This window comes from Mercurialis annua, linkage group LG3, assembly GCF_937616625.2.
Source record: "Mercurialis annua linkage group LG3, ddMerAnnu1.2, whole genome shotgun sequence".
Taxonomy (NCBI): Eukaryota; Viridiplantae; Streptophyta; class Magnoliopsida; order Malpighiales; family Euphorbiaceae; genus Mercurialis; species Mercurialis annua.
In genome coordinates, this window is record NC_065572.1 from 3,385,562 (window position 1) to 3,413,407 (window position 27,846).

The 27,846-nt window shown below is 31.9% G+C and overlaps 6 protein-coding genes across 12 annotated transcripts; 3 read left to right on the plus strand and 3 right to left on the minus strand.

Annotated features, from left to right (window-relative positions):
- Positions 1–1,201: 1,201 nt before the first annotated feature.
- On the plus strand, positions 1,202–2,504 carry LOC126675138 (uncharacterized). The gene has a single exon (XM_050369735.2). It carries the CDS (start codon positions 1,374–1,376, stop codon positions 2,424–2,426), a length of 1,053 nt encoding a protein of 350 aa, XP_050225692.1. The 5' UTR covers positions 1,202–1,373; the 3' UTR covers positions 2,427–2,504.
- A 1,183-nt stretch (positions 2,505–3,687) lies between these two features.
- Positions 3,688–6,088, minus strand: LOC126675139 (uncharacterized). Of its 2 annotated transcripts, XM_050369737.2 has the most exons (8): positions 5,978–6,088; positions 5,691–5,839; positions 5,359–5,468; positions 5,193–5,258; positions 4,991–5,073; positions 4,194–4,240; positions 4,009–4,087; positions 3,688–3,896 (listed from the first exon to the last, which is right to left on the minus strand). In XM_050369737.2, the coding sequence occupies exons 1-8, from the start codon at positions 6,017–6,019 to the stop codon at positions 3,807–3,809; spliced, it is 666 nt and encodes a 221-aa protein (XP_050225694.1). In that variant the 5' UTR covers positions 6,020–6,088; the 3' UTR covers positions 3,688–3,806. The 2 variants fall into 2 exon arrangements, with proteins under 2 accessions (XP_050225694.1, XP_055961202.1); XM_056105227.1 differs by lacking the exons at positions 3,688–3,896; positions 4,009–4,087; positions 4,194–4,240 and adding an exon at positions 4,258–4,720.
- A 1,792-nt stretch (positions 6,089–7,880) lies between these two features.
- On the plus strand, positions 7,881–9,492 carry LOC126673262 (DNA damage-repair/toleration protein DRT102). Its single transcript, XM_050367342.2, is given in 2 exon segments — positions 7,881–8,575; positions 8,578–9,492. Coding segments are annotated over 2 exon segments (978 nt in total). The 5' UTR covers positions 7,881–7,998; the 3' UTR covers positions 8,979–9,492.
- A 219-nt stretch (positions 9,493–9,711) lies between these two features.
- LOC126673260 (zeta-carotene desaturase, chloroplastic/chromoplastic) lies at positions 9,712–15,274 on the minus strand. The gene is made up of 14 exons (XM_050367341.2): positions 14,731–15,274; positions 14,414–14,538; positions 14,130–14,264; positions 13,849–13,921; positions 13,627–13,700; positions 13,158–13,262; positions 12,805–13,049; positions 12,604–12,691; positions 11,732–11,774; positions 11,476–11,632; positions 11,188–11,316; positions 10,842–10,914; positions 10,361–10,525; positions 9,712–9,976 (listed from the first exon to the last, which is right to left on the minus strand). Exons 1-14 carry the CDS (start codon positions 14,900–14,902, stop codon positions 9,803–9,805), a joined length of 1,758 nt encoding a protein of 585 aa, XP_050223298.1. The 5' UTR covers positions 14,903–15,274; the 3' UTR covers positions 9,712–9,802.
- Positions 15,275–17,360: 2,086 nt separating this feature from the next.
- On the plus strand, positions 17,361–21,275 carry LOC126673650 (peptidyl-prolyl cis-trans isomerase FKBP16-1, chloroplastic). 6 transcript variants are annotated; one of them, XR_007639346.2, is made up of 11 exons: positions 17,362–17,535; positions 17,622–17,807; positions 17,941–17,975; positions 18,333–18,426; positions 18,767–18,827; positions 18,974–19,019; positions 19,131–19,201; positions 19,457–19,510; positions 20,297–20,354; positions 20,437–20,483; positions 20,581–21,275. XR_007639346.2 is itself a non-coding variant. In XM_050367875.2 (10 exons), exons 1-10 carry the CDS (start codon positions 17,477–17,479, stop codon positions 20,591–20,593), a joined length of 666 nt encoding a protein of 221 aa, XP_050223832.1. In that variant the 5' UTR covers positions 17,361–17,476; the 3' UTR covers positions 20,594–21,275. The 6 variants fall into 6 exon arrangements, 3 of the variants coding, with proteins under 3 accessions (XP_050223832.1, XP_055961108.1, XP_050223833.1); XM_050367875.2 differs by lacking the exon at positions 20,297–20,354 and having other exon boundaries at positions 17,361–17,535; XR_008790334.1 differs by having other exon boundaries at positions 20,297–20,483.
- LOC126671417 (uncharacterized) lies at positions 20,145–26,679 on the minus strand. The gene is made up of 7 exons (XM_050365186.2): positions 26,645–26,679; positions 22,680–23,024; positions 22,350–22,451; positions 21,523–21,584; positions 20,985–21,040; positions 20,871–20,900; positions 20,145–20,781 (listed from the first exon to the last, which is right to left on the minus strand). Exons 1-7 carry the CDS (start codon positions 26,677–26,679, stop codon positions 20,659–20,661), a joined length of 753 nt encoding a protein of 250 aa, XP_050221143.1. The 3' UTR covers positions 20,145–20,658.
- Positions 26,680–27,846: the final 1,167 nt, after the last annotated feature.

Consider the following 27,846-nt stretch of genomic DNA (forward strand, 5'->3'; position numbering starts at 1 on the left):
TGCAAAGCCTTGGCCAACTTTCACAATATAATAGCTACAAAAGAATATTCATCAATAAAATAGGTATAAAAATTAAAGTAATTTTATCTTTTCTTTTGGTGCATCGATGTGAACAATTAGATTAAAGTTGATAAATATAATTAATTAAGACAAATCAACAAATTAAACAGCCTCAAAGCTATTATTTCACTCCTGATGAATCTAATTATCTGTTTAATATAGGTCAAGTGAATATCAGCAGACTACTCTACTGCAGTATTAGCCATTGTAATAAAAGTAACAATTTAAGAGTAAATAATTTACTTCCAAGTTACTAAAATCATAATATATATATAAAAGATTTTTTCATTTTAGATTGAAGGTAAGATATTAGATAACGTATGAATAATAATTTAATATTTTAGTAATATTACTTAAATAAATAAATATTCAGAACTTTTTTTTGTTTTCAAAATGCTTACCCCATAAATCTGGTTCTAGAAAAACCAGTAATTGGGAACCAGCTCACATTCGTAAAAAAAGATGAGAAAGCCCTATTCAAAGGCGCAAATTAAGGAAGAGGACCTGCTTATATGATTGTTCTCATGGAAGGGGAACATCCTTTGTCATCTAATTATTCCGACCAGGAGTGTGTACAAATCAAACCGAACTGATAATATGGTTCAATTCGATTTTATTTTATAAGAAAAATTTCAGTTTTTTAGTTTGGTTGGATATTAGATATTAAAATATTAATTAAATTTTACGGAAAATCCAACCAAAATGGCCGAATCAAACCGAACTAACTAATTTGATTTGATTTGAAATAGTTTGATTTCTTAAAAAATAAGTTTGGTTTAGAAAAAGCAATATTTTAATTTGATTTGGTTTAAACCAAATGCACACCTTCAATTCTCCTAAACCGCCTTTCTTCACTAAATGTTTCACCCATGAATCAAATTTAGAAGTGAAATGCAATAATTTTAAGCTCCAAAATATTATATTTGTATATAATAACACAAGAGAGTGTTATTATCGATAAGTAAAATGCAATAATTTTTGGATAAGAGAGTGTTATTATGGACAAAAATACCCTTAATTTACCGACTTTAGCAATTAGAACTCACTTCTAATTCTACGGATACAAAAATAACACTCTCTTGTCCAAAAATAAACACATAATTTATTAAAAAAATAATAGTAAAAAACTTAATCTCTCGTAGAGTGTACAAATGGACAAAAACTTGTACGCGAATAGTTTCATAATTTACGCGACGAACTGAATTCACACTACAATTTCTCAAATAACCTCTCCTCTCAATCAACTACAAAACAACAAAGCTCACTCAAACTAACTAGCCTATCTACATTCATTCTTTTCTTAAAAACACACGATGATCCCATCTTGTTTCAGCCACCCAAACACACTCTCAAACACTTCTCATCATCAAACACCTCAAAGTCTCATTACATCCCTTTACCTAACTCACCTCTGCGATTCCCCAACTCACCTCACACTCACCTGGTCGAAAACACTCTTCACTCACTCCGTAACTCTATTCGCTTCGGATTCATTATTCTCCGTCACCATCTCCCTCTACCCGTCGTCACCCTTCTCCTTCTTCAGAAACAAATCAGTAGGCTCCAAGTCCATCTACTTAACCCGCCACCATTACCAAAAGATCAAGGTTTACTGGGACTTCACTCGAGCTGAGTTCACCCACAACTCCGCTGAGCCTAACTCGTGTTTCCATATCGCCATTATTTGCAATGCTAGATTAGAATTCTTCCTTGGTGACCTTCCAACGGAGTTGACTCGTCAAACCAGCCTGATCGCTAGCCGAGTTGTAGCTGAACCGACTCTGCTATCTAGAAGAGAGCATGTGTTTGGACGTAATACGACTTACGTATCACGAGTTGAGTTTTTAGGATCTAAGCACGAGATTGGAATAGAGTTATGTAATAATATAGGTGCACTTATAGTAAAAGTTGACGGAAAAGTAAGCCTTACTGTTAAAAGGTTGGCATGGAAATTTAGAGGAAATGAAAGGATTTTTATTGGTGGCATGGAAGTTGAATTCTTTTGGGACGTATTCAACTGGTTTAATAACAGTAAGGGCAACGGTAACAGCAATAATTCTAATGTTCATGGTGTGTTTATTTTTCAAGTTGGTGATGGCGGCGGTGTATGGCCGGAATTTGTAGGTTTAGAGAAGAGGTTGATGAGGAAGAGTAATTTGTTAGGGGAAAGTCAGGCGTTGAAGCCGGCGGCAATGACGTCATTGCCGCGAACGTCGTCGTATTCGAGTGTGTTGCAGTGGGCCGAGGAGAGTAGTGATTGTGGTAGAAGTTCATGTTCTTCATCTACTACTACTAGGTCATCATGTGGAAGTAGTAATAATAATGGAGGTTTTTCATTGCTGTTGTATGCTTGGAGCAGGGACTAGGTAATTATAAATCTGAGTTTGATTGTTTTTAATAGCTGATTTAATAATTACCATAATGTGATTTATATTCATCTTGCATCCATTAATTATAAATCTGAGTTTAATTTTGCCACATGGCAATCAGTTTTAGCAATTTTTTGTTTTATTGGGAATTTTTCAGACTAAATTTTATACGAGTAAATTTTCAATTAAAAATATATCGTCACGCGACAAAAATAAGTAACAATATTGATTGCTCACTATAGTTTAGTAACTCTGGAAATAATACTAATGAATCATTTCATTTCCTAGCAGAAGCTCTCCAAATTCAAAAGCTTACTCATTAGACCCACAGGACCAGCATATATAAACAAAAGCAAAACTGTAACCATGCGCGCATGACTGCTACTACCACCATCATAATCATCAAACGTATTCTCCAAATACCAGATCTCCAAAAACATAATACACTTTTCACAAATACTAGATGTTAGTGCTACTGTTCCTACTATCATTACAATTGCTTTTTGGCTAAAATTAGGTAAGTACAGGATCTAGAAAAACAAAAAAATAATACAAGGACTTCCGGAACGAAAATGGTATTGTACCGGGACCTCCGTATGGGTTTTCCCTTGCTTTTTTACTTCAACTTTGATATCTTATAGCATGCCTATGTCAATGGGAAAGACGGTATCTTCACGGAAACTTATCAAGTCTTATGTTTTGGCATTTCATTTTTGTTTCTAGAAATGATTCTGAAACTTCAAAACTCTATATTTAGATTTCATTCTTGTTAAACACCGTTCTTCGTTTCAGGTTTCTCATTTTGGCATTTCTATTTTCGTGCTACATTGGTTCTCTACCGATAGCAAAACTATAATTGTGTTCGAGTAGTCTCATTGCTTAAGGCCTAAAGCACAGTCTGATAAAGAATTCCATTAATCTATGTGAAAATGGTAGGACCACTGATTTAAATCAATGTTCAGTTCAGAAAATGAACCATACTTTGTTCTACAAAAATAAATAAATCAATGTACACATGTAGGAGTTCTGATTTATTTTTTTCCCAGAAGGAGTTCTGATTTAATCATGTAGCTTTTTGTACATCTGTTAAACATTAGCTTGCTTTTAGCAGCCGCTAGCCAGAGGGTCAGATTAGTATAAGAACAATGTCTAGCCAATAAATCACATCAATGAGATGCCATCTATATATATATACAAGAATTTGATGAAATGAAATTTTGCCTAGGTATTAGGTAATCCTTGCAAATAAAAGGAAAGGTAAGGAGAAGTTCTTTATTTATTAATGTTTCTTTTTAATCTCGATATGTATTTGTTATTTCAGGAATGTCTGGTTCATGTATTTTACAGTAGCTTTGGAGTTCTAGAGATTACATAAATTCAATTACCTGGTCGCCAGGAGCTAGGAGTAAATATCTGGCCGATTGCTTCTAGTGCTGAAATATTCCAGCTCTCGACATGCCTAACAATCTGTCAAAACAGAAGTTGTTATGATTCATAACATTGGCTCCTTAACTACAAAAAGTTTCACTTCTTCAAATATGCACAAAATGCCAATATTAAAAAAAGGAACAAACACAACCTTAAGCTTATTGTTTAATTCGTAAACTGTCCTCCCATCAATTGAAATGAAGGGCCTCCAAGGAAATTTCAGGTAGGTTCTGCACATCAGATAAAAAAGTTCAGAGCAATCAAACAGACACGCCAGTTCAGCTAAAATTTATCTTGTCTTGAAATGTGAAAAAGCACAAATAACAAATTACACGCCTTAGTTTCCATTTTGCCTGCAAGTAATTTGTATCTGAATTGACACCCTGCGTACAAAGAACCCTTAGTATAAGAAGATTAGAAACAAAAATAAGTCCATTTCTCATCATTACAGATTAGAAAACTTGTCCTTAATTCAAGAGATCAAAGCATTTATTTAATGTCAAGAGCATTTATTTAATCAAAGCATTTATTTAATGTCAAGAGCATTTATTTAATGTCAAAAGTAAAAGTAGATATTAAAAGTTCGATACTAAAGGTGGTTCGACCTGCCACAGGATTCAGCCCTATAGCACCTTACAAGTTCTTTCTTAAGAATAACTCAAGAGCTGATCATTTGCAGGCTGAAAGCTTCCCACATTCTTTATACCAAAGCAATGAGGGTATTCAAATCATGGTAACTTAACTAAAGAGGGAAAACAAACGGTTGTATTTAGTCATTTCTTATTTTCAGAGCGAGCCATTTCAGAGAGAATCTGTGACAAGGATGCGCGGAAATGGAAACTTTGAAACACAAAATCCTGAAACTAGAAAAACGGCAAAACAACATTTATTATACTAATAGATTATAAATGTAAAGTTTCGGAGTTTCAGAAGCATTTTCAAAACAGAAACAAAATGTGAAACAACAAACTCGACGAGTTTCCATGCAATATAGATTTTAACTTCAGACTGACTGTATAATGCAAAATTTGTCGGGAGTGGCTCAAACTAAGCCCCTGCTCTGGGGTGCAGATACATTTGTGCTAATATATATTCAACCACTTTATATTAACCAAAAATCTGAATACAGTTACCTTCTCTATGTTCTCTAAACCAATGTATGGAGATTCAAAGAAAGGAACGAGTAGTTTCAAGTTACGAGAATATAATTCAGTACCTAAAATCCAAAAGAATCAGACAATCAGTTGATTTTCCACCACATTCGCAATCCTCGAACAAATCCGTTTCCAAACTAGAAAAAAAATTCTTTGATTAGGAAATCATGACTGTTCTTACCTTGGAACCTGATAGTAGGATCTTCAAAGATACAATCTTCATCATAGATGTCAAAAGTGAAAATCCCTAATTCCAAAATAGAAAAACAAAAAACAAACTTATAAACTCAACTAGGCAAAATCAACCTAAAAAAACTAATAATTAAAGCAAAAAAATTCACAATTACCTGAAACAAAATAAGAATTCTCGTAGTCATCCTTAAGTATCATAAGAACATCATCAACAGATTCAACACTAGAAACAGATTTCTCATTTCTCTCCTTGTCATAGCTTACCCTATCCAAATAACCAAATAAGACTTCAAAAAAGTAACCAATTAACTACAGCTCAAATGATATAAACGCTAGCCAGCATTATGCTAAAGTTGTAAATTTTGCTCCTCCGCTCGCCTATTATTTTAAAAAAAAACTTAAAAGAAGTGAAGAAAACTATAATTAAACATAACAAAACCCTAATATTCAAAATTAATGGATGAACTGAATAAGGAAAAGAAAAAACCTGTCTTTGGTGGAGAAGGAGAAGAGTCTCAAAAGCTCAGTAACTCCACTGACTGATAATTTTAAAAATTGTGGGGTTTTATTATTTTTCGTTGTTTCAATTCTGTTACTGTTTTCATTGCCTGAACAGCATCTAATGCCATGAATTCTCTGCAAAACTGATAGAATAATTAGGGTTGGAGGTGAAGATTTTAAGATTACATTATTGATCTTTGATATTAAAAAAAGTGCAAATTTTTTTAATTCTATTGTATGTTCTGATAATGGATTCGGATTCTGTGATAATACCTTGAACCTCAAGGTTGGATTTGGTAAACAGATTCCCGCCATTTTCCGGCGGATGTCAATGGGTAGATTTGGTTGTGGTGTTATCTTATTTAAATAAACAATGGAATATTAAAGACCAACCATAATAATAAAAAAAAAGTTAAAATCTGTTTCTAATTAAAAATAAAACCCTAGCAGTCTTCTCTTCTCTTTTCTCTCTAATAAACCCTAGCCGCCTAGAGCTTTTTTTTTTATTTTTTTCTTCGGCAGCCGTCAATGGCTTAATTTTTCTATTGACGGTAGCCACCCCTTTTATTTATGTTATTTGAATTCCATAGAATATAATAAATAGCCAAATTTTTTTCATTTTTCTGACGGATTAAAATTTATCACGAAGCGCAATTTAATTATCAAGAATCGACGATAGATTGAAGATTTTTCAGTAACAAAATGGATTCGTCTATGAGCTATACTAGTTTTATTCATTTTTTTTTTGAATGTATTATTTTGTCTTTTTTTATGAAAGGTTTGTTGTCCTTTCTATGTGAAAGGTTTGTTGTCTCATTTTTAGAAGGAGTTGTTGTCTCTTTTTTAGATGAGTTATATCAAGTGTTGATTGAATCGGATGTTGTGAGTTTGTGGGTGTTTGGAGAAATTCGAACGAAAAGTGATTGAAGACTGCACTTAATTCGCGAAACAGTTAGTAATTTATTTTTATTTTCGTAAGTAAGGTCTGCGAATCAGGCAGCATGTTGTCTGTTACATGTTGTCTGTTACATGTCAGGTCATCGGGTTTAGTTTTCAAATTATCCCGAGTTTCTTACAAATGTAACTGTTTCATATTCAATTTAATGAGATCCGATGAATTTAAAAAAAAAATTAAAAAAAAAGTAATAATATATTTTAATTTTAATTATTTATGATAATTATATTTAAATTACAACTATTAATTTAAGAGTTATTGTCATAATTGAGACTTTTATGATAATTATATTTAAATTATAAGTATTAATATTTTATGATAATCATATTTAAATGATAACTGTTAATATTTTATGATAATTATATTTAAATTATAACTATTAATTAAGAGCTGTTAAATTATAACTATTTGTTAATTTTAGACATTTTTTAGACAATATAATACGATTGTGGACATTATCGAGACATTTTAAAGATTGGGACATAATTGACACTTTTATTAAATGTTTGGCCTTTTTGGGGTATTAGGCCTAATTTTTTGATCCTTTAGCCGGTGACGTTTTATTATTTTCCGTAAAAATGATATTGTTTTGGCGGTTTTGAATAATCAAAACAACATTATATAAGACATTTAGACCGTAGATACTACAAAGTGAAAAATTGGGCTATTAATATAAAAAAATAAAAAATTAGAATATGTAATACCAAATTTGATAAATTGTGTTTAAATCGATAAAACATAAAAGATGACAATAACCCTTAATTTAATTGCTATATTTGATACATGAGTGTGTAATAATTATAATTTATTTTATTTATTATATATAAGCTTGTGTAACCAACTAAATTGAAGAATTTACCACCTTTACACTCATATTTTTTTATTATCAAAATGACCTTTTTACAATTTTTAATTATAAAAATACATTTCTTACTTTTTATATTTGACGTCTTTTTTCTATTGTCCTTTTTTTTATATAATTCTGATGGTGTTTTTATAGTAACAAATAAAAAAATACAAATATTATAGTAAATCTCACATGATCAAAGCTTTATTATTAAAAAAACATTAATTAACCTAACATGTTTGTGTAATTTAAAAAAAAAATTCAAATCTCATTAAATCAATATAAAACAGTTACCATCAAATCTCATTTATAATTATATTCACCATCTATACACTAATGCATATAGATAATGAACTTAGACATTTATTTTGTCTCAATACACATGTTAGCTAAGAATTGTCCATCAAAGACAAGACAACATTTTCACCCCCTACATAGAAACTAAGATCGCTACCACTCACTTCCAAACATTTCATCTTTCAACCACCGCCTATGGCCGCAGACGCCGCCGCCTCCGACACTCCCACCCGTTTAATGAAAATCATAGCAGGAGCAGACTCCTTCGGTTGCTCCCTCAAAGACGCTCTCGTCTCTCACCTCCGCTCTCTCAACATCCAAGTAAAAGACCTCGGCACCTCCTCCTACTACTCCATTGCCGCCGAAGTCGGCCGCCGCGTCTCCTCCGCCAACGCTAAAACTAACTCCCCATCCCCAGAAACTCGCGGCCTTGTAGCATGCGGAACAGGCGTCGGCGTGTCCATGTTCGCCAACAAGTTCCCCGGTGTTTACGCATCCACGTGTCTTTCCACTGGAGACGCCACCAACACCCGCTCCATCAACAACTGTAACGTACTCGCCGTCTCCGGAATGTCCACGTCACCAGAAGCCGGTATAGAGATACTCAACACGTGGCTAACCACTCCATTCAAAGCACCTTGTCCCGCTTCTAACTTCACTCCCTGGAGCCAAGACATCTCCGAGTTTCTCGATAACTCGCTCACAGAAATGCATGGAATCGGACAGAAATATGACAAAGTTGACAACTCTAAGGAAGAAACCGTAACCCCATGCAGTCTCTATGCTCCTTAATGAAGAACCGAAAACTCGAACCGGTTGATTTGATCCCGGGCGGTTCGATGAAGATTGTTCGAGAGAGTCCAACCTCAGCAGTAGTGAGGTTTAAGGCGGGGAGTGTAGAACCAGCGCATCACCATACATTTGGACATGATGTGGTGGTGATGAAAGGGAGTAAAAGAGTATGGAATTTGAGCAAGAAGGTGAAGTATGATCTGGGTGTTGGTGATTATTTGTTTACTCCGGGTGGTGATGTGCATAGAGTTGAGTATTTTGAAGATACCGAGTTTTTTATTAAGTGGGAAGGGAAATGGGATCTTTTGTTTGATGAGGATCTTGAGGTTGCCAAGAGTGAGATTGAGAAAGGTGGTGGTAATGGATTTGAGTGGATAAAATAGAAATGATTCTGCTTTTGTTCCGTGCCTGGTAACACGGACACGGATATCGCGAAATGATCTTACTTTAAGGTTTTCTATATGAAAAATGAAGTTGCTTGCCAAAGCATCAAATGTCCGAAACGTTTTTGAAGCATAACATAATTAAGTGTCTGTGCTACATAAGTTGTGTGCATATATACATCGAGTTGTGTTTGCAATAACTATAACTGCTTTTTAGCTTCATTGTTGGATGGTAGATGTGTTTGATGTTTGTAGGGATACAAGCTAGTTGGGCTACTGTTGATTTGCTCGAGATCGATTTGAAAAATTATAGTAGAGTTCGAATTCGAGTTATTCGAGTTTAATCTCGATCTGAGCTCAAGTTGTTTGAGTTTAATATCGAACTAGGATTCAAGCTCTGCTCTGAGATTCAAATAAAGAGACTCGAGAAATTCCCTAAATACTACATAGGGGGTAGATGGAAACTTTATAGTCCTTCAATGTTTTTATGGTAGCTTTTAAGATCTTAGCAACAGCCCCTCTAGTAACTTTTCTTTTATACATACACTAACAAAAACAAAAATGAGAAAAAAACATTATCCTAGATAAATTTGGGACCTTTTCTTTAACATGTGTGTAGTATATACGTAATTTCAATTATCTGGTGCTCAAGTGTGGCTTGTTCATAACCTCCAGGCATTGCATAATCCGAACACCGGGATACAGAAAACAACGAGCAATGATCGCGAACGCATAAACTTAACTAACCTTTCATATATTGATTATAGAATTTCATTTGAAGAACATCAATGAGGAGATGTGAAATATCACCATTACCGCGCTTATCATACAAGACTCAACTCATCGGAGAGTGCAGCAGATTGTGCATTTTCTGGAGTTTCAGTGGCACCAAGCTGCTGTTTCTTCTTCAATGCTACTAACTCCTCACCAGCTTCACATATATATGCTGATGTCTGTCTTCCTGATAAAGTTGCTCCTTCCATGCTGTCTATGTAATCCTGTTCAACATTGAACCTTAAATTTTTACTATCGTATTCCATCCGACAAAACAACAGTGTCTTGTGGACGACAGGAGCTAGGGGTGTGCAATCAGTTCGAATAGAATGGAACCGAAAATTTTCCATTTTTTTTCAAACCGGACCAAATTCATGAGAATGTACAAATTTCAAACCGAACCAGACTGAACTAGTTGATTTGGTTGATTTTGCAATGCAACAATGTTTAACTGATTTTTTTTTACTTTCAGAACAAAATCGACTCCAAAACTAAATTTTTAATGTCAAACCAAACAGAATTGAATTTGTCTGTTCAGTTCGGTTTTTGCAAACCCCTCAGCAGGAACTTCATCAAACATGCAATAGTTGAGGAGAAGATAAAATTACCTGTTTCGTATAAGAGCCAGAAAGGAAGAAGTTCGTCACAGGCGTCTTTTGATCAGGTCTAAATGGATCCTTGCCAGGTCCTTCTCGATATAGAGACTGCCCGATTTTTACAACAGATGACCATGTAACCTCTAAGCCTTGTGATGATGGAAATAAAGTCAAAACCTGATTCATTACAAGAAAAAGAATTCACAACCAGACAATTGAGACTGCGGTATGTAATTTATGCCGGTTGAAGCCAATGTGCTGCAAAAGCCATTTTTTTAACAAGGCGCCTTATGCAAAAAATTATTCTAAAGTGATAAGAGCTGTATTAAACCAACTAATTTAAGATAAAATGCGTGATACTTAAACACAAAAATAGAATCAAAGGACTATCAGCAGTTGGTAAGCTTTTATTGGACGTTACAGATTGCATAATATAGCTATTAGATATTAAACCATCAATGATATTTTGAGGTGTTGTTTAAGAGCTGCCAACCTGCTTTGTCACTCTCTTTATGATTTCCTCGTTTACCAAGGGCATGTACGGATCACCCGGTGTAAGAACACACCTGAAAAATTACAGTTTTAGCAAAGCTGAATACGACACGGACATAATAAGGGTATGTATAGCATTTCATCGCTTAAGAAACAATTGACTGCCTATAACCTGAGACAAAATATTCAAATAGTGCCTACCAATTTGAGACGGAGAGAAACAAGCAATCATGATCATGGAAGATCAGTCATAGGGAAAGTTAGCATGACATTGCTCAAGTGTAAACTGTAAAGCAAGAAACTTCAATTCTTAATGATAATAAGTTAATAACATAATTTTCACTTACTGGAGCAATGAACCTTGTCCTTCAATGTAGTAATCTTCAGGAGAAGCGAGCGCCAAGTCCGCAAAACAAGAAAAATCGGCATCTGGAGTGTATAGAAGGTTATCTAAACCCACTGCTTTCTTTGATTGCCTACCAGTCAAAACAAATAAAGGATTACTAAGGAACAAATAGAAAACGACAATCAATAGAATAGATTTAAGAAATACTACGTAACCACACAATACTTTTTGTCTTTGAAAACAAGTTCATTTCATACTGTAAGAATGACATTATAGAAAAGACAGTCACCTAGATCGTTCTAGATCTCGTAATTCAGTGACCCATCCGTTATATCTAAGTTGCACAGTTACAACGGGTACTCCAACTAACTCATAAATATTATCAAAGAATTTTGATTCCCTCCACTTGGATGGAAGTAATCTTTTAATTCCAGGGACGTCACATGCTGCCACCAAACAGAACAGTAGATTTTAGTACAGTTTTCTTTAAAGAAAGGAATAAAATGACCATACAATAAAATGAGAGGATGAGACTTATCACAAACCTGCAACATATGCATCGGCTTTCACAACTTTTTTGTTAGTGGACTGCAAAAGAAAGAAAACTTTTCTCTATGAAAGATTTGTGTAAACACTGTCCAAAAGATATAAAACGAAGAAATGAACCAGTTAAAGCAAACATATACACAATGACATAGAATCAGATTTGATTCCCTTTCGACCAACTGCAATGCATGCATACAACAATATTTAGAAGATGCAGAAGGGATGCTTTATGTGTGCACCTTCTTAGACCGCATGGCTATTTGTGATCAGAACCTAGATCAAATTATAGCTGAGAGTAGGATTAAGCTGACTAAACAGTGATATGGGTGTAATGAGTAAATCCAAATCGCGAGCTACTCGGGATTGACTCGAGAAATACTCGAAATCGGCTCGATTAATACTAGTCGAGCAACTTGAGTTAATTGCTGCCTCGAGTTCAAACTTCAAAAAATAAATTTGATAAGCTCACAAGCCTAATCGAGCTTAAAATAATTTACTTTTTTATCTTTTATAATTATATATGCTTACAATAATTCCTTTTTTTTTATATTACAATTTAACTTTTAGATATTTATACAATAATCAAGTCGAGATTGAGTCTCAATTATTCTACCGAGTTCAAGCTGGAGCTCCTAAACTGAAACTAGATCGAGTTCGGTCGAGTTTTGAGCTTCAGAATTTAGAGCTTAGTCGAGCTCAAACTTGGAAGTGTTTCGACTCGACTTCATTACACCACAAAGCATCACGTTGAGTTTTCATTTTTGAGCAATTTTGTGCTTCAGGCATTCAAAAGAGCAGACTTTGTGAATAACGAACCAATGACATATGGAATGGCCTCTTGTATCTAAGAGAAGTAAAACAAAACATTTACCTTTGACATGGCAAGACCTGTGACATATATTTCTCCGTCGGCAGACTCGTCATAAAGTATCTCCCTGCATCCCCACCTTAAATGAAACCTGCTCGAGCAGATAAACATTTATTTGATGTAACCTTGAAGAAACAGAAACAGCAATAAAAAATGATCTAGCATATACATTAAGTTTATTTGATATCTGTCTTACAGCCGTACCTGCCTCCTTTATCTTCGATATACTTTCTAATGGGACCGCTCAGATATACATCTGGAGAACCCTTGAGCATGCGTAGTAAAGATGCTTCTGTCTTGGTGGCAAACAAGGAGAATATAGTGAGCATACAACGAGCACTGATGTTATCACAGTCAATAAACCCAAGGGCATACGCGACAGGATCCCACATTCTTTGAATACTAGTGCGTGTACCACCTTTAGACAGAAACCAGTCGGAGAAGCTAATCTGGAAGTACAAAATGCAGTTTCAAGTAAAAGAAATTTACACCGGAAATGAAAGAGATTCAATAAGTTACATATCAAAAACTGAAATAAGAGATCTGTCATTTCTTACACTATCTAAATCCCGTATGTCCTTCAATGCTCCATCTGGATCAACAAGGGCCTTGACAACTGGACTTAACGCAAGCGCCAAAGCATTTCTTGCTTTATCATATATCTGCAGTTGAACAACATTCATGAGAAAGGAACCTTGAGTCCATGAGTATTGCAGTGGACAAAGAAAGTTGAAGGAAATGGATACCATGATATTCAGGGTAATGACTTAAATATCAGGCCGACTCAGTATTTTCGTGCAAGTCCATAAATCGTAAATTTAGAAGACAAGTAAATCCCCTAAAAACTCTTCTCTTGCACTATCATTATTGGCAAAATTTCAAATGGACAAACTTAGGTTGCAATACTAAAAAAAGTTTACTCAATTATTGCACTCTGTCACAATGTTGTTGAGGTCGTCGCACTAAGAAATGGATATATGGATATGTGGATATATTCAGAATAGACAGCATAACAGTAAACAATACCTTAAGCTGATTTGTAGTTAGAAAAGCTTGGATCCCATGCAATGGAGCTCCTACTGGAAAACGAAAATCGAGCTCTGCAATCCAACTTAAACTCATCAAAAGATGGACAAACACGAGATTGACTATGCCAAAAATAAATGATAAAAAGGAAGGTAATAATAAACTATAAATAACTATTCCAAAGTAAAATTTGGTTATAGATGATCATGCATTAAAACATACCGCCAATTTCACCCCCCTTGTTTACAAATGTGTGAGTGTGCTCCTTCACAAGTAGATTCTTATCTGCGCCCACCTATGTTCATCCATAGATTCAAGAGACATGATCAGAGAATAAATCAATTGCAGCATTTATTGGTAAAAAGGAAATGTCAATCTCTGGCACATGATGGAAATATGTTGAACACGAACTCTCAAAAGAAATATGATAGGAGACACAAATCTTGACTTGACACAACATTCATCAACGAAATTTCATAATACAGTAATTATGCATTCCTCACCTTCTTCAACAACCGGAAAAGATTATTATAGCAACCAAAGAAGACATGAAGTCCCATTTCGATGTGATTACCCTGTCTATCAACAAATGAACCCACTTTACCACCAATGAAAGTCCTTGACTCATAAATATCCACCTGAAAAGAAACAGTCACAACTCAAGCCCAAACTACCTCTACAGTTCCAATAGAATCAAGTCACTAGGTAAAATAAAGTGTGCAGAAAAACAAAAACATAAGAGATCTTTGGTAGCATCAGACAACTCAGAAAGTACAATGAACAGCACCTCATGACCTTGATCCAATAGTTCCACTGCAGTTGACATCCCGGCAAGACCAGCTCCGATAATAGCCACTTTTAGTTTTGGCCCTCTATAATGCTCCGGTTCTGGTGGAAACAACCCCTTTGGAGCTGGAAATATATGTTCAAAAGCCAAAATTTGATCTCAAAAGCAAAAACTAAACATCCAAACTAAAACTAACATCTAAAATTCCCATTTCTCAGACAGCCCAAAAAAAATCAACACCCAAGAATCAGATAAGCATGTCATGGCTTCAATAAGAAATAACACAAACTAAAGCAAAAGAAAGAAGTGAATTTTACCATTGACACTCATATCAGAAACTTTAGTTTCCAAAGAATCCAAAGCAGACCTAACACAAACCAATCTCTGAGTCCTCCCCACCGACCTGGAGGCACCGGAGAGCAGGAACCCAGGAGTCCATCTTCTGGTCCCGACAACCGAATTGGCCGGGAGAAGAATTGAAGAAGCCATAGCACAAAAAGTTAAAAACTTTCAGAGCTTAATTCAATAAAGTCCCAATTTGAAGACAGCCCAGTTGAAGTTTAAGAGAAAGAATTAGAATTGAAGAAGAGGGTATGTTGAGAATTAAACGGAGAAGAAGATGGTAATAAGGTTGTGAAAAAGATTCGAAGTTGGAACAAGGTGTTGGGGGTGGAGTGTTCTGTTTTGGACGTTATTGCGGTTGGCTCACTTATGGGTGGCGTTGCCACTAATGAAAGAAGGATAATGGAATTAGAAGAATGTTTATGGAAGAGACAATAGTTTAATGTTTTAGGATTATGTCAACGTTTTATTTCCTTATTCATAGATATGTTTTCAATGTTAATTTGGTGAAAATGGGTTGCCATTGGGGTGAACTGAATAATTGCTTTCTTTATCTTTTCCAGTTCTTTCTCCGGTGGAAGGGAAACGACCACGTTCACTCCCTTTTCGTGTAGCTGCTGTGACTTTTGAGCATTGGTTAGTGGTTTCGGTTGAAATTGAATTAAATAATTTTTATAATTTATTTTCTTTAACAAAGGAAGATTATATATTATTAAGTAAATAATCAGGATTACAATCTCATCCGTCAAAATACATCGTAAATTAAAATAAAATATAATTGAAATTTTATAAACTACAAGAAAAAAACAAAATAAAAATAAAAATTCAAAGATACAAACTTTACTAGTGTAAATAAACAGGATGAATTCAAGTGTTGGGAATTTCTTAACACTAATTGAACCTCTGAATTTTTATTATTTGTTTGTTCCACTGCAAATATACTTGAGACAATATAAAAAAATTTAAAACTTCAAAAATTTGAATCCGAAATTTGAACCAACACTAAAAGGCATGAACAATCCACAACAAACTGCAGATTGAACAAAAACACACACAAACAAAAACATTAATCTCCGAAAAAAACACTACCATTTATTCAAAAAAATAAAAAGACAATGAAAGAAACGAGCTAAAAGACGATGATTTCTGACTAAAAGCCGTAAATCACCGTTTTTTGTGCTAAAATGATAAAAAAAACAAATTTCTCTCTCTAAGATAATATGTTCTCTCTCTAGAAAGAGAGAGATCACCAACTGCTTCTCCATTCAATTTTAATTATTTATAATTATTTTTATTTTTTTTAATTTAATCAAGTTAATTTAGACCAAATTAAAATTTAACTAACTGAATGAGTCAATTAATCAAATTGATACTTATAGAGTTTGAAAAATCAAGTAGGTTAAAAAAATCAATAAATAAAATAATTAATTATTATTATTCCATTAAGTTTAGATTTGAATTGTTTTTCTCCCCAAATTTTTTTTATAATTAAAATTCTCTTTATAGGCAGATTTCAGCTATATGAGATATTAAAGTCATGAAGGTAATAGTAATTAAAATTGAAAATAGAATAAAAATTCGAATCTAAACTCATGAGATAAGTAATAATTAATTTTAAACATTTTTATAATTATAGATAATATAAAAAAAACCGTAGGATATTTATTCTCTTTAAATTTAAATTGGAGCGAAACTATATTTTAAATTACATTTAAAACAGTTGTATATAATTGAATTCCATCTTAATAATGAGCTATAGGTTGAAACATTTTTCTAACTATGGGCCTGTTTGGTTCAGTTGTTTTTTATAACTGGTGGCTGTTAGTTGTTGCTGATAGTTGTTAGCTGTTGGCTGGTAGCTGATAGCTGATAGACCATAAGTGTTTGGTGAGATTTAATTAGCTGTAGCTTTTTATATATAAAATGACCGTAAAGGGTATAATTTTTATTTTTATTTATTAAATTATGAATATATTATATCATATATTATTTAATAAAAGTATTAATAATTATTTTTTATAAGAAGCAATATTTAGTTTAAATTTATTTAGATATTTTTTTGAAAAGTTTGTAATAAATTTTTTAAAAAGTTATTAAATTATATTTGTTTTAATATAAATAAAATAATTTTATATAATTTATAAATGATTAGAGTATTTAAAAATAATTTAAATAATTTTATATATAAAAAAACGTTATATTCTAATAGGGGTAATTTTGTCTAAATAATGAAACAGCTATTACTGTTGGCAAAAAACTCCAAAATAGAGCTTTTCAAACAGCAGCTGTTGGAGGTTCAAAAAATTCCAAAAAACTCTGAAAAATTTCTCACCAAACACTTTGATGGAGTTTTTTGAAAAGCAAAAATTAAAAATTCCACCAAAAAGCTGAACCAAACACCCTCTATATGGGTTCAATTTCTTTCACAAATGCTCGCCGATAATTACTATAAAAATGGAATTCTATCTTAAACCGTCCATGAAGATGCACACTCTGTGCCGGCCAAACTTTAGTTTAACTAAATTAACTAGATAATTATATTTATAATTATAGTTTACTTAAACTTTTTTCATAAATGTAAGTTAATCCTTTTTTCATGCTAGAAATAAAAGCAAACTCCTTACTTTTGTAAATAAATGGCCCATTACCAGCAAGCAAAGCTCTCTATCTTGTTGATAGCCAAGACTTATCAACCTCGCCACAATTTTACCTTTCTGGGAAATGGAGGGCCTTCCATTACAGACCATGTTCAGTTTCCTTTCAGTATTCCAATTTTCAAGGTAATCTATTGCATTAATCAACATTCTTATTGCCGTCACTATATTTTAAAACTAAATTTCTTCAACATCTGCACAATTCATCACAGCAATAAGAGGATCAAAGATGCCACGGTTACAAATTTGGAGGACCGATTTGTGTCATTACCAGTAAAAAGATTGCCAAGAAGACTGCTGTTCAAGTGTATTGGTCTCAGTACAGCTCTTCTTTTTGTTAATGAACCAGTTCTTGAAGCAGCAGTAATGCCAGAAATGAAAGAACCTGAAGTTATTCGGTAAAAAGTTATGTTCTTTTTCCATTTTTCTGTTTTTAAAGCTTAGATGAAGAAATAAAGATGCAATTTTTTTGATAAATTTTGTTAGTTTTGTCATGTGAGATTGTGTTGTTTGAAATTTTCAAGTGTTCAGGACTTTGAAGTTTGATAGTGGAGTGAGAATTCAAGGTATCTATTTTCTTGATCTTGTCTATATCAGCTGTATATGCTGTTGAATTGAAAAAAAAAAAGGCTTAATGTGAATGATTTGATGGGTGTTACAATCGTTATCTGGGTATAGCACCGACACTTCATTCCATCAACGTGTCCCTATTCGGAAACGTTTCGGAAATGAAACTTCATTTTTCTACATAGGAAATCTTAAAATAACACCGTTTTGCCGTGTCCGTGTCCGAATGTCCCATTTTCCTGCGTCAGTGTCCGTCCTACCTAGATCATTGTATGCAATAACTAAGCTTCTTAGCACAATTTAGCATAGTTTTCTCTTGGAAAAAGAAAAACTTAAAATCTTGTTCCTCATTCTAGAGATTGTTCAAGGAAATGGTCAAGAAGCTCATGAAGGAGACGTGGTTGAAGTAAATTATGTATGCCGTCGCTCGAATGGATATTTTGTCCATAGGTAATTTTTCTGTAGCAATTTTTTTCAGCTGTTCTCACAGATTTTAAAATTGCCTATGCCTGGTGTAAGTTCATGCTATTTCTATGTGCTATGTTATACGGAAATTTGTAGAGTCTTACTTTTCGGTGATTCATTTTTATTTCCAAAAATACTTATGGAACTCCGAAACTTTATAATTTCTTATAAAAACTCTCCTACTGCCGTTTTTTGTTTGAGTTATTTCCCGTTTCAGCATTCCGTGTACGTTTCCGTGCAACTTAAACTATAAGTAAGTCTGATTTGTATTTTCATCCTTTTATCAAGTGGACTAATATACCCTTTTGAATATAACCATGTACAGCACAGTAGATCAATTCAGTGGGGAAAGCTCACCTGTCATACTTCCTCTGGATGAGAATAGGGTAAGCTGAGAAATTCCTTCTGGTGTGTTTTCTAAGGACAGCTTGATTCTAGATTGAGTATTTGGCATGGGGATTAATTGAATGGAGATTTAAATCTTGATTATGAAATGAAAATGTTTGTTTAAGCATTTACGTTACGGCTACAGATAATCAAGGGCTTGAAGGAGGTCTTAATTGGCATGAAGGTTGGAGGTTTGTTCTGAAGACAGAAAGCTGACAGTGTCATTCATTCTTTCACATGAAATTTAACTACCTAGTGATGAAAGCTACTGTATATTTATACATTCTTTCCCATCTTGTCAGGGAAGAGAAGAGCATTGATACCACCTTCTGTTGGATACATTAACGAAAACTTGAAACCAGTCCCTGATGAGGTTTGATTCTTTACATCCTCTTTTATGTGCTGCAATCAAACTTATCAAGTTTTACGTTTTCGCCTTTATAGTTTCATTTTCAGAAACGCCAATTGAAACTCTGAAACTTTATATTTATAACCTATTCTTGTAAAAAATATAATTTTTCATTTCAGCGTTGCCATTTCAGTTCTTTTCACATATTTTTTTTTATATAATATAAAGAGTGCTGTATAGAGTACTTAATAGAGTTAGGTTGATGACTTTTGGTTGCAGTTTGGCCCTAGAAGAAGCCTTCTGTCTCATGCAAGTGAGCCCTTAATATTTGAGGTGCAGCTCTTGAAAGTTCTTTGAATCTTCCTGTTACCATTGATGTTGTGAGTTGAATTGCTTAATGTTCAGGAAAAATGTACATAGTGTTTAGTGTTTAAACTTGTTCTGTATCAATTTTTATGCTATTATAATATAAACTTGTTCTGTTTCAAGTTTTTAATTTCAATATCTCATTCTCACATATGAAAGAGTATAACCTGCAATTCAACTGCTAAAAATTGGAGAAAGCAACTCACTTTAAACATCAAACATGCTACCTTCACTAAAACCCCTTCTAGAATAGACCCCATACGATGTGCAAAAACCAAACGTAACCGAGCCTTCGGTTTGATTTTTACAAAACATTGATCTTTTCATTCAGTTCGATTTTAAAAGTTAAAACAATTGATGTACTTTTGTTACAAAATAAACCGAATCAAAAAAAAAAAGATCACCTGAATCTACTGATTTAGTTTGGTGTAGTTCGATTTGAGATATTTAAGATTTTTATAAAATCGATTAGGTTTTAAAAATTAAAATTTTAGATCAGTTAGTTTGATTTGAATGCATAGGCTAGATACAAAATCAATAGTTATTAATAGTGTAAGAAATCTGTGCTTTGATGATTCTATACAGTTAGCAGAGCAATTACTTGAGAATATAAAATAATCAATAAAGAAAACAATCATGAATCATATATATATATATACACATAAAACTGTATTTCACTTTTCACTATATGTTTAATATTTACAGAAAAATTATGTATCTTTCTTTCTATGCTTACTGACATGCATATCCCAGCCTTAATCGTATCTATCTTCACATGCTCGAGCAATCCAATCGTCATCGAGAATTTCCTGTATGCTGACAATCTCTGTAAATCTATTATCTTCAATTTCTATTTTCACTTCTATTTCTTGATTATTCGAAATGAATTGCAGAAATGCCAGATAGGATCGCCATCATTTCATTTCCGCATCTTTCTCCAGTAAGATTTTTGAAGGCTACTAAATGTAGAAGATTAAATATAGGTAAAATGTTTAAGACTTTAAGCTACTGTTCTGAACAAAATAACTACCATGTAGAGCTCGAAGTTGAACGTAGTGAAGAAGCAACAATAGATGCGTCACTAGCTGTACATCTATTGGAAGAGAGCAGATATATTATATCAGCGCACAAACGATGATCAGAAGAAGCAGAAGCGCAGCTGCTACGAGAATCCAACAGATTGTGCAAACCAGCGTCCTGAGGATGCTCATTAGAGTAAATGAACCGGATTGTTTCATCTGCTTATCCAAACAAGAAGAGATGTTAACTTTAGGAAACTATAAAAAAATATAGATAAAGAGGAAATTGAAAAGATTGTTGATTCTACCTGCATTCGAGTTTGGGCCGAATCCTGTGACTGCACAATGTAAAAGAGGCAAGATGCAGAAGTCAGAAGCCTTAACCTTCAAAATCAAGAGAGACTCTATATAAGCATACTCACAATAAGAGGTTCAAACATATCTGGATGATCTTTGGAGAAGGAGGACTTTATATCATCTGCATTCAAGAATAAAATTCGGACCATTTCTTAGACCATCAATGCCATAATTTCAGAGTATCAGAACATTTCGAGTAACCATGTATCTCTATGAAAATGTGTGTTTAAATTTGGAATGGCACATTAAAGAAATAAGATACATGCAAGTGAAGAGTTACGTGCCTATGTTGCACGGGAACTTCTCAAATCTTACGTTTCGGCATTTTGTTTCAAAAAAGGTTTCTGATTCGCAAATCTCTATATTTATAACCTACTATTCTAAAAATGGTTGTTTCGCCCCTTTTAGACAACGTTTTCGTTTTTATATCCGTACAGCATAGCTTATCACAAGCATGATTCATAGGTTACCGTTATATTAATGTGTGAAGATGTGATTGAAACCCTAGTTGTGTGTAAGATTATTCTTCCTAGTCTCCTAGACTAACAAATTAACAATACTGTTAGATAAGAAGAGATGAGAGCCAAAAAAACAGAGTTGTACCCCGATCATCACTGTTGGTTAGTATATCGATCTGGTTACTTCCAACAGCCAAGCTTCTTTCCCTGGAAAAAGGGTAACAGATGCAAATTAGTGCCTTTTCAAAGACCATCAAATCTAACAAAGTAACAAGCCGATTGATTTCGTGCACTTGCTAGTCATCAAGTTGTTCTACAAACTGGCTGCATAATCTAAATAAGTATGTTGCACGAAAACGGAAAACACTTGGAAATGGGGAACACTTAGAAATGAGAAGCGGAAAAATCACAGGACAACAATTTTTGCAAGAATAGTTCAGAAATACTCCCTCCGTCCCACATCCCAAATTATAGGCCACCTTCTATTTTTGGTTAATAATTTTAAACCTAAAAATCTTACTTACCCCTAATAAATGTACATTGTTATCTTCAACTTAATTAATTGCTCCATGTTCCAATATGGAATAAATGTCATTTTTTAATACCAATGCAAAATACACCAATACAAAAATTAGTTATCAATACATTATTTATTTATTTAAAAAAAAATTAAAAGCTAAAAATGGAAAAGTACACAAATAAACTAATTTTAACTAATCTAACTACTTTTTTCTTAATTCCCGTGTTTGTCCAAACGGCCTATCTTTGTGGGACGGAGGGAGTATAAAGTTTGACATTTTAAAAGGTTTCGGACATGGAAAACAAATCCAAAAAGTATGACCGGACAAATTTCCGTGCAACATACGATAAAACTTATACCCTTCTGGTTCTATAACACTCTCAGAACCGAAATTTTGATGGCACAATGAAGTAAAAACATTCAATTCAAGTTATCCAACTATATAAACACACCTCTTTGTAGATGACAATGTATAGAGACTAGCAGCCAGTGCTCGTGTCCTCAGCCTGAAGTCTGATATCATATTCCATCTGAATTCCAAATCATCAATAGTTCTGCAAATAAACTGCCACCACATATTAATTGACCAATCTAATCTAAATTCAACTCTAATTCAGATAGTGCCCACTTCAATTAAATCACTCAATCTTGATAATTCATAAATTAAACAAACAATAAACTAAAATTGAAGGACCCAACTAAACAAAACTGAAATCGAAGTACCAACTACAAAAAGTTCAAATCTTTGATCAAGAAAGTAATTTAAAAACCCTAAAACATACAAGATGGGCTTTGAAGGTGGATTAAGGAGAAGTGATTCAAGGCGATCAAGCTTGATTCCAACTTCAAAAACCTTGGATTTAGCGTTGTCTTTAAGCCGGGTGGTGTGTTCTTGTTCTAAATCTTTGTTCTTGATCTTAATTTCTATATCCTCTACTAATTTTGACATTTCTTGAGCTTCTCTTATCCATGAATCTATTGCTAGTGAAGAATGTTTAGCCATCTTCTTCTTCTTTAGTTTCTTTGTTTCTGTCAGTCTCTGTGTTATTAGATTGGCTACTTCGTTGTTGCCAAGTAATTTTAAGATTTGGAGTGAATAAGGACAAAAATGGCGGATGATTATCCAGCTAATAAAAATTGAATATAGAATAAAGAGCAAATTATTTAGAGGCTCCTGAGATATATCATAATTAACAGTTTGATACTCCTTGTTTCAAAAGTTTACTTATTAGTCCTTCGGTTTTCATTCCATTAACTGAGAGATACTTTTGTTAATTTGAGTGACCAACTCGTTTAACGGATTGAAACTCGGGTACTAAAATGTTTAAAAGTGAGGGACCAAATCGTTTAATAAAATTAAAAGTGAGGGACCACATCGTTCACAAAATTAAAAGTAGGGTACCAAATCGTTTAAAAGTAAGTGTCGAAATTAATGAAGGGACCTAATAATTAACGAAATTAAAACTTGAAAACTATTAAGTAGACTTTTGAAATTAGGAATATCAAAGTGTTAATTATGTAATTTGCGCTAAAATAAATTACATTTGTCATTTTCCATCCGCGTAACTTTACCAAATACATAATTATTTTAGATGACAAATAGCAATATATATATAAAAAATATTTATGTATGCCATAAGGAACCTATAGCTCATGTTTTACCAATTATTGAATTTAATTAGAATTAAATATAACATTAAGAATTCTTTTCTTTCTCTTTTTTTTTCAAATAGAAAACCCTAACCCTCGAAAATTTTATTTTATTTTTCGTTTTAGTTGCGTCAATGATTTATTTTTACCGCTGGTAGTAGTCATATCTTTATTACTTTATAATAAAATAAATAGCCGACTCTTTTTTTTTTGTTGGTAAATCTATCGACGAGACGCATCAATTTTAATATATATACAAATTAAAAATTACAGATAGATCAAGAGTTTTCAAGACCGAAGATGAAATAGTTTATAAGTTATATTAGTTTTTTTGATACCTTTATAATGGCGATTGTCTTTCTTTATATTTATTGTCTTTCTCTTTGAAATGTTTGCTCTTTTTTTTTATGAAACGTTGGCGAGTGTTCTATTAGACATGAGAACATCGGAATTTATTGTGTTAGAGCAGTTATGTAATTTTTTTTAATTTTATAAGACAGCCTACAAACAAGGTTTTGCCTCTTGTTCCATGACAGGTCATTAGAAACGATTATACTCTTTATAAACTCTTACATAAGTAACTGTTTGATATTAATAGAAGATTATTTGATTGTAAAAAAAAACTCATGTTTTACCACATGATATAGTTTTAAATATGTTTAGATGGACGGAGTGTGTTCTTTTAAATTTACTAGTTTCACATTACGTGCTATGCACGTAGCTCGTAACGTAACTCGTCAATGTACGTATTGGTAAATTTATTATAATTATATCAATTTTTTATTTATAATTAATATTAAATTAGTTAAGAATTTTTGTAAAAATAAATATAATATATTCGGTTATTAAATATTTTTTTCATATTGAATTTATTCTAATTTTGGTTTTATAATAACCATAATTAAATCATTAACTTAATTTTATTAATATTATCTTTAAAAATAATAAGATAGAAATTTAAATAATAATATATTGACCAAATCCAGTATTTTAATTTTATAGTTAAATCAAACTAAAAGATAGGTATTTCTACTAATTTGGAGACAAATTAGTTATTGTTTACATACTAAAAACTAAATTGGAGATAATTTAGTTACCTATTCTAATTAGAACTTTAATTACAATAGTGATTAATTAAATAACTAATTAGTTAATGACTATAAAACCTTCAGTAAATTTGCCTGTCCCCCTCCCCAATCCGTGCTTTTATATATAGTATAGATAGATATAGATGTATTGACGGGATCAATTAACATGTGATTAATAATTTTTATTTTATTTTTTAATCTCCATATGATGTAATTATACAATTGATCAATGAGTTATAGCTCAAATGGTATAAGCGTTGAGCAGCAATTTATTAGGTTGTAGTATTGATTCCTCCTACAAACACTCCTTCTTTCTTAATTATCAAAAAAAATGTAATTATACACTTTTTTAATTATTTTGAAAATTTCAACTTAATTTTATATGTTCTCAACCACATGTATGAACGAATTAGATTACTCATGATCAACTCGAAAAAATCTCAAATCCAATTAGAAATACGTATAAAATGTATGTAAAAACATATTAGACAATACAACACCTTATGAAAAACAAATTGGATATGGGTGGAAATTTTCTTACAGGACTCTTTTAAAAATCCATACTGGAGAAAAATCTAGAAGTACAATTTCATTTACTTTTTACTGGATTTAAATAGTAAATTTAATCACGGAGATTTTTTTTTTATCAAACAAGGCTATTGTATTAAGGTAATAACTAGTCGTAAGCCCCGCGCATTTGCGCGGAATCAAATTTATATATAATTTAAAGTATGATAAAAATTTAAAAATATAAATATTTTCAAAAATTAAAGCGTTGTAATTTGTAAACTAATAAAATAATAATATTACAATGCATTCGAATAATCTTAGTAATTAATTTTTAAAATAAAAATATATTTCAATAACATTTTAATTTTTAAATTACATCCAATTTGAAAGATTTTAAATTTTATTTTTATATCCAAACCTTTCAATTTTTTTTATCAATTGTGAATGTTTGTATAACCTTTTTTAAAAGTTAGATAATTTTTTCATATTTGATCGTAATTGATAAAATATATGTATGTTTGAATTTGAAAATGAAACTCAAAGTTTTGGTTACAATTGCAAAAAAAAAAAAGATTTACGTGATTGTAAAAATTACAATATTTGCTTGTAATTTATATAAGATGTAAATATTTAGATTTAAAAATGATAGGCTTTAATAAAAATTTTAAATGAGCTGTTATATTAAAAAAACCGATATAATAGATATTAACACCTTTTAAATCTTATTTTAGAATTAAAATATCAACTGATATAAAGTTTTGTACCTTTTTTTTACTTATTTTATAGTCTATTTATTAGATTTGTAAGGTTATACATACTAACTGCTTTCACCAAATTAGTTAGTAAGGTTATACATACTAAAATTTATCTTTACATAAATTAAAAATTGTCCCATTTGTAAGGTTATACATACAAAAAACCATATAATATTTCATTACAAATCATCTATATTAAATAAATCAAAGGTTTGTAAAAAAACAAAAAATTACATAATATTTATTTTTTAAAATGAAGAAAATATATCAAACAAATATTACTTTGTTAAGGTTAAATATTGTCAACAAACTTACCAGTTTAGCAATGAGAAAAAAATGGCAAATCTTCATGGGAACAAATTCATTGTTCGACAACATTTGAAGTTTTAAAATACTACAATTACTTTATAATAATTTAGTAGTAAAAAATTAAATTTTAATCAGTAATTTATATAAAATAAGAAAAAAAATAGAAATTTTTCATTTGTGTATATTATATTAAAGAACTAAAAGTGGAAAGAGTTCAATTGAAACTTATATTTTTTTATTTATTAATAGACCAAATTTATATCATTTGTTAGTTGGGTTGAAAAATAATACAATGACATAATTAGTAACTGCAATTGCGATATTGCTAAGTAATAACTAATTAATTAGCAGCAGATGACCATAATTAAAGGACTATATGATACACATGTAGAAATATTGTTACCGTAAATAGTAAACTTGCTGTTGCCTTTTAACCAAATAAGATTCTCAGAAATCTTGACACCGTCCATTTAAAGCCTAAATTGGCATGCCTCCTAGAAGCGGCGGACAGTACTTTAGTTGCAGCGATGCCATAGTCGCCGATGACGTAGGTCGGAAGAGGAATTTCAGTGCGTCCTTCAGTATATTCATGAACTCTTCAAGCTGCTCCGGCGACCCTAGAAAGAACTGGCCGATGCAAAACAACGCATCGAATGGTCCGGCTGATTTGTTCACCAGCTGAAAATATAATTGCGCATTAGAGCACATTCATATGACAATCGTTGAACATACAAACAAATAAACAATACATATGGCAATTGTTTTTTAAATAAAAAATCACAGAAATATAATGCACAAACTCAATTTGAATGTTAAACAATGATTAAGTAGTTTATTAGAAAACAAATACTGCAAAAAGTAATAATCTTAAATTAAAGAGGATAAGATTTATAGAAGTATTAGCCTTGAAGATAAATATTACCTTAAAAATCATTAAAATTAATAAAATAAAATTAAGTTGTTTAAAAAAGGCGGGAACTAACATAATTGCTCTATTTGTTAAATCATTAAAATTAATAAAATAAAATTAAGTTGTTTAAAAAAGGTGGGAACTAACATAATTGCTCTATTTGTTGAGAATGAATGAGAGGGCTCCGTAATGATTAAGTAGTTTATTAGAAAACAAATACTGCAAAAAGTAATAATCTTAAATTAAAGAGGATAAGATTTATAGAAGTATTAGCCTTGAAGATAAATATTACCTTAAAAATCATTAAAATTAATAAAATAAAATTAAGTTGTTTAAAAAAGGTGGGAACTAACATAATTGCTCTATTTGTTAAATCATTAAAATTAATAAAATAAAATTAAGTTGTTTAAAAAAGGTGGGAACTAACATAATTGCTCTATTTGTTGAGAATGAATGAGAGGGCTCCGTAATGATTAAGTAGTTTATTAGAAAACAAATACTGCAAAAAGTAATAATCTTAAATTAAAGAGGATAAGATTTATAGAAGTATTAGCCTTGAAGATAAATATTACCTTAAAAATCATTAAAATTAATAAAATAAAATTAAGTTGTTTAAAAAAGGCGGGAACTAACATAATTGCTCTATTTGTTAAATCATTAAAATTAATAAAATAAAATTAAGTTGTTTAAAAAAGGTGGGAACTAACATAATTGCTCTATTTGTTGA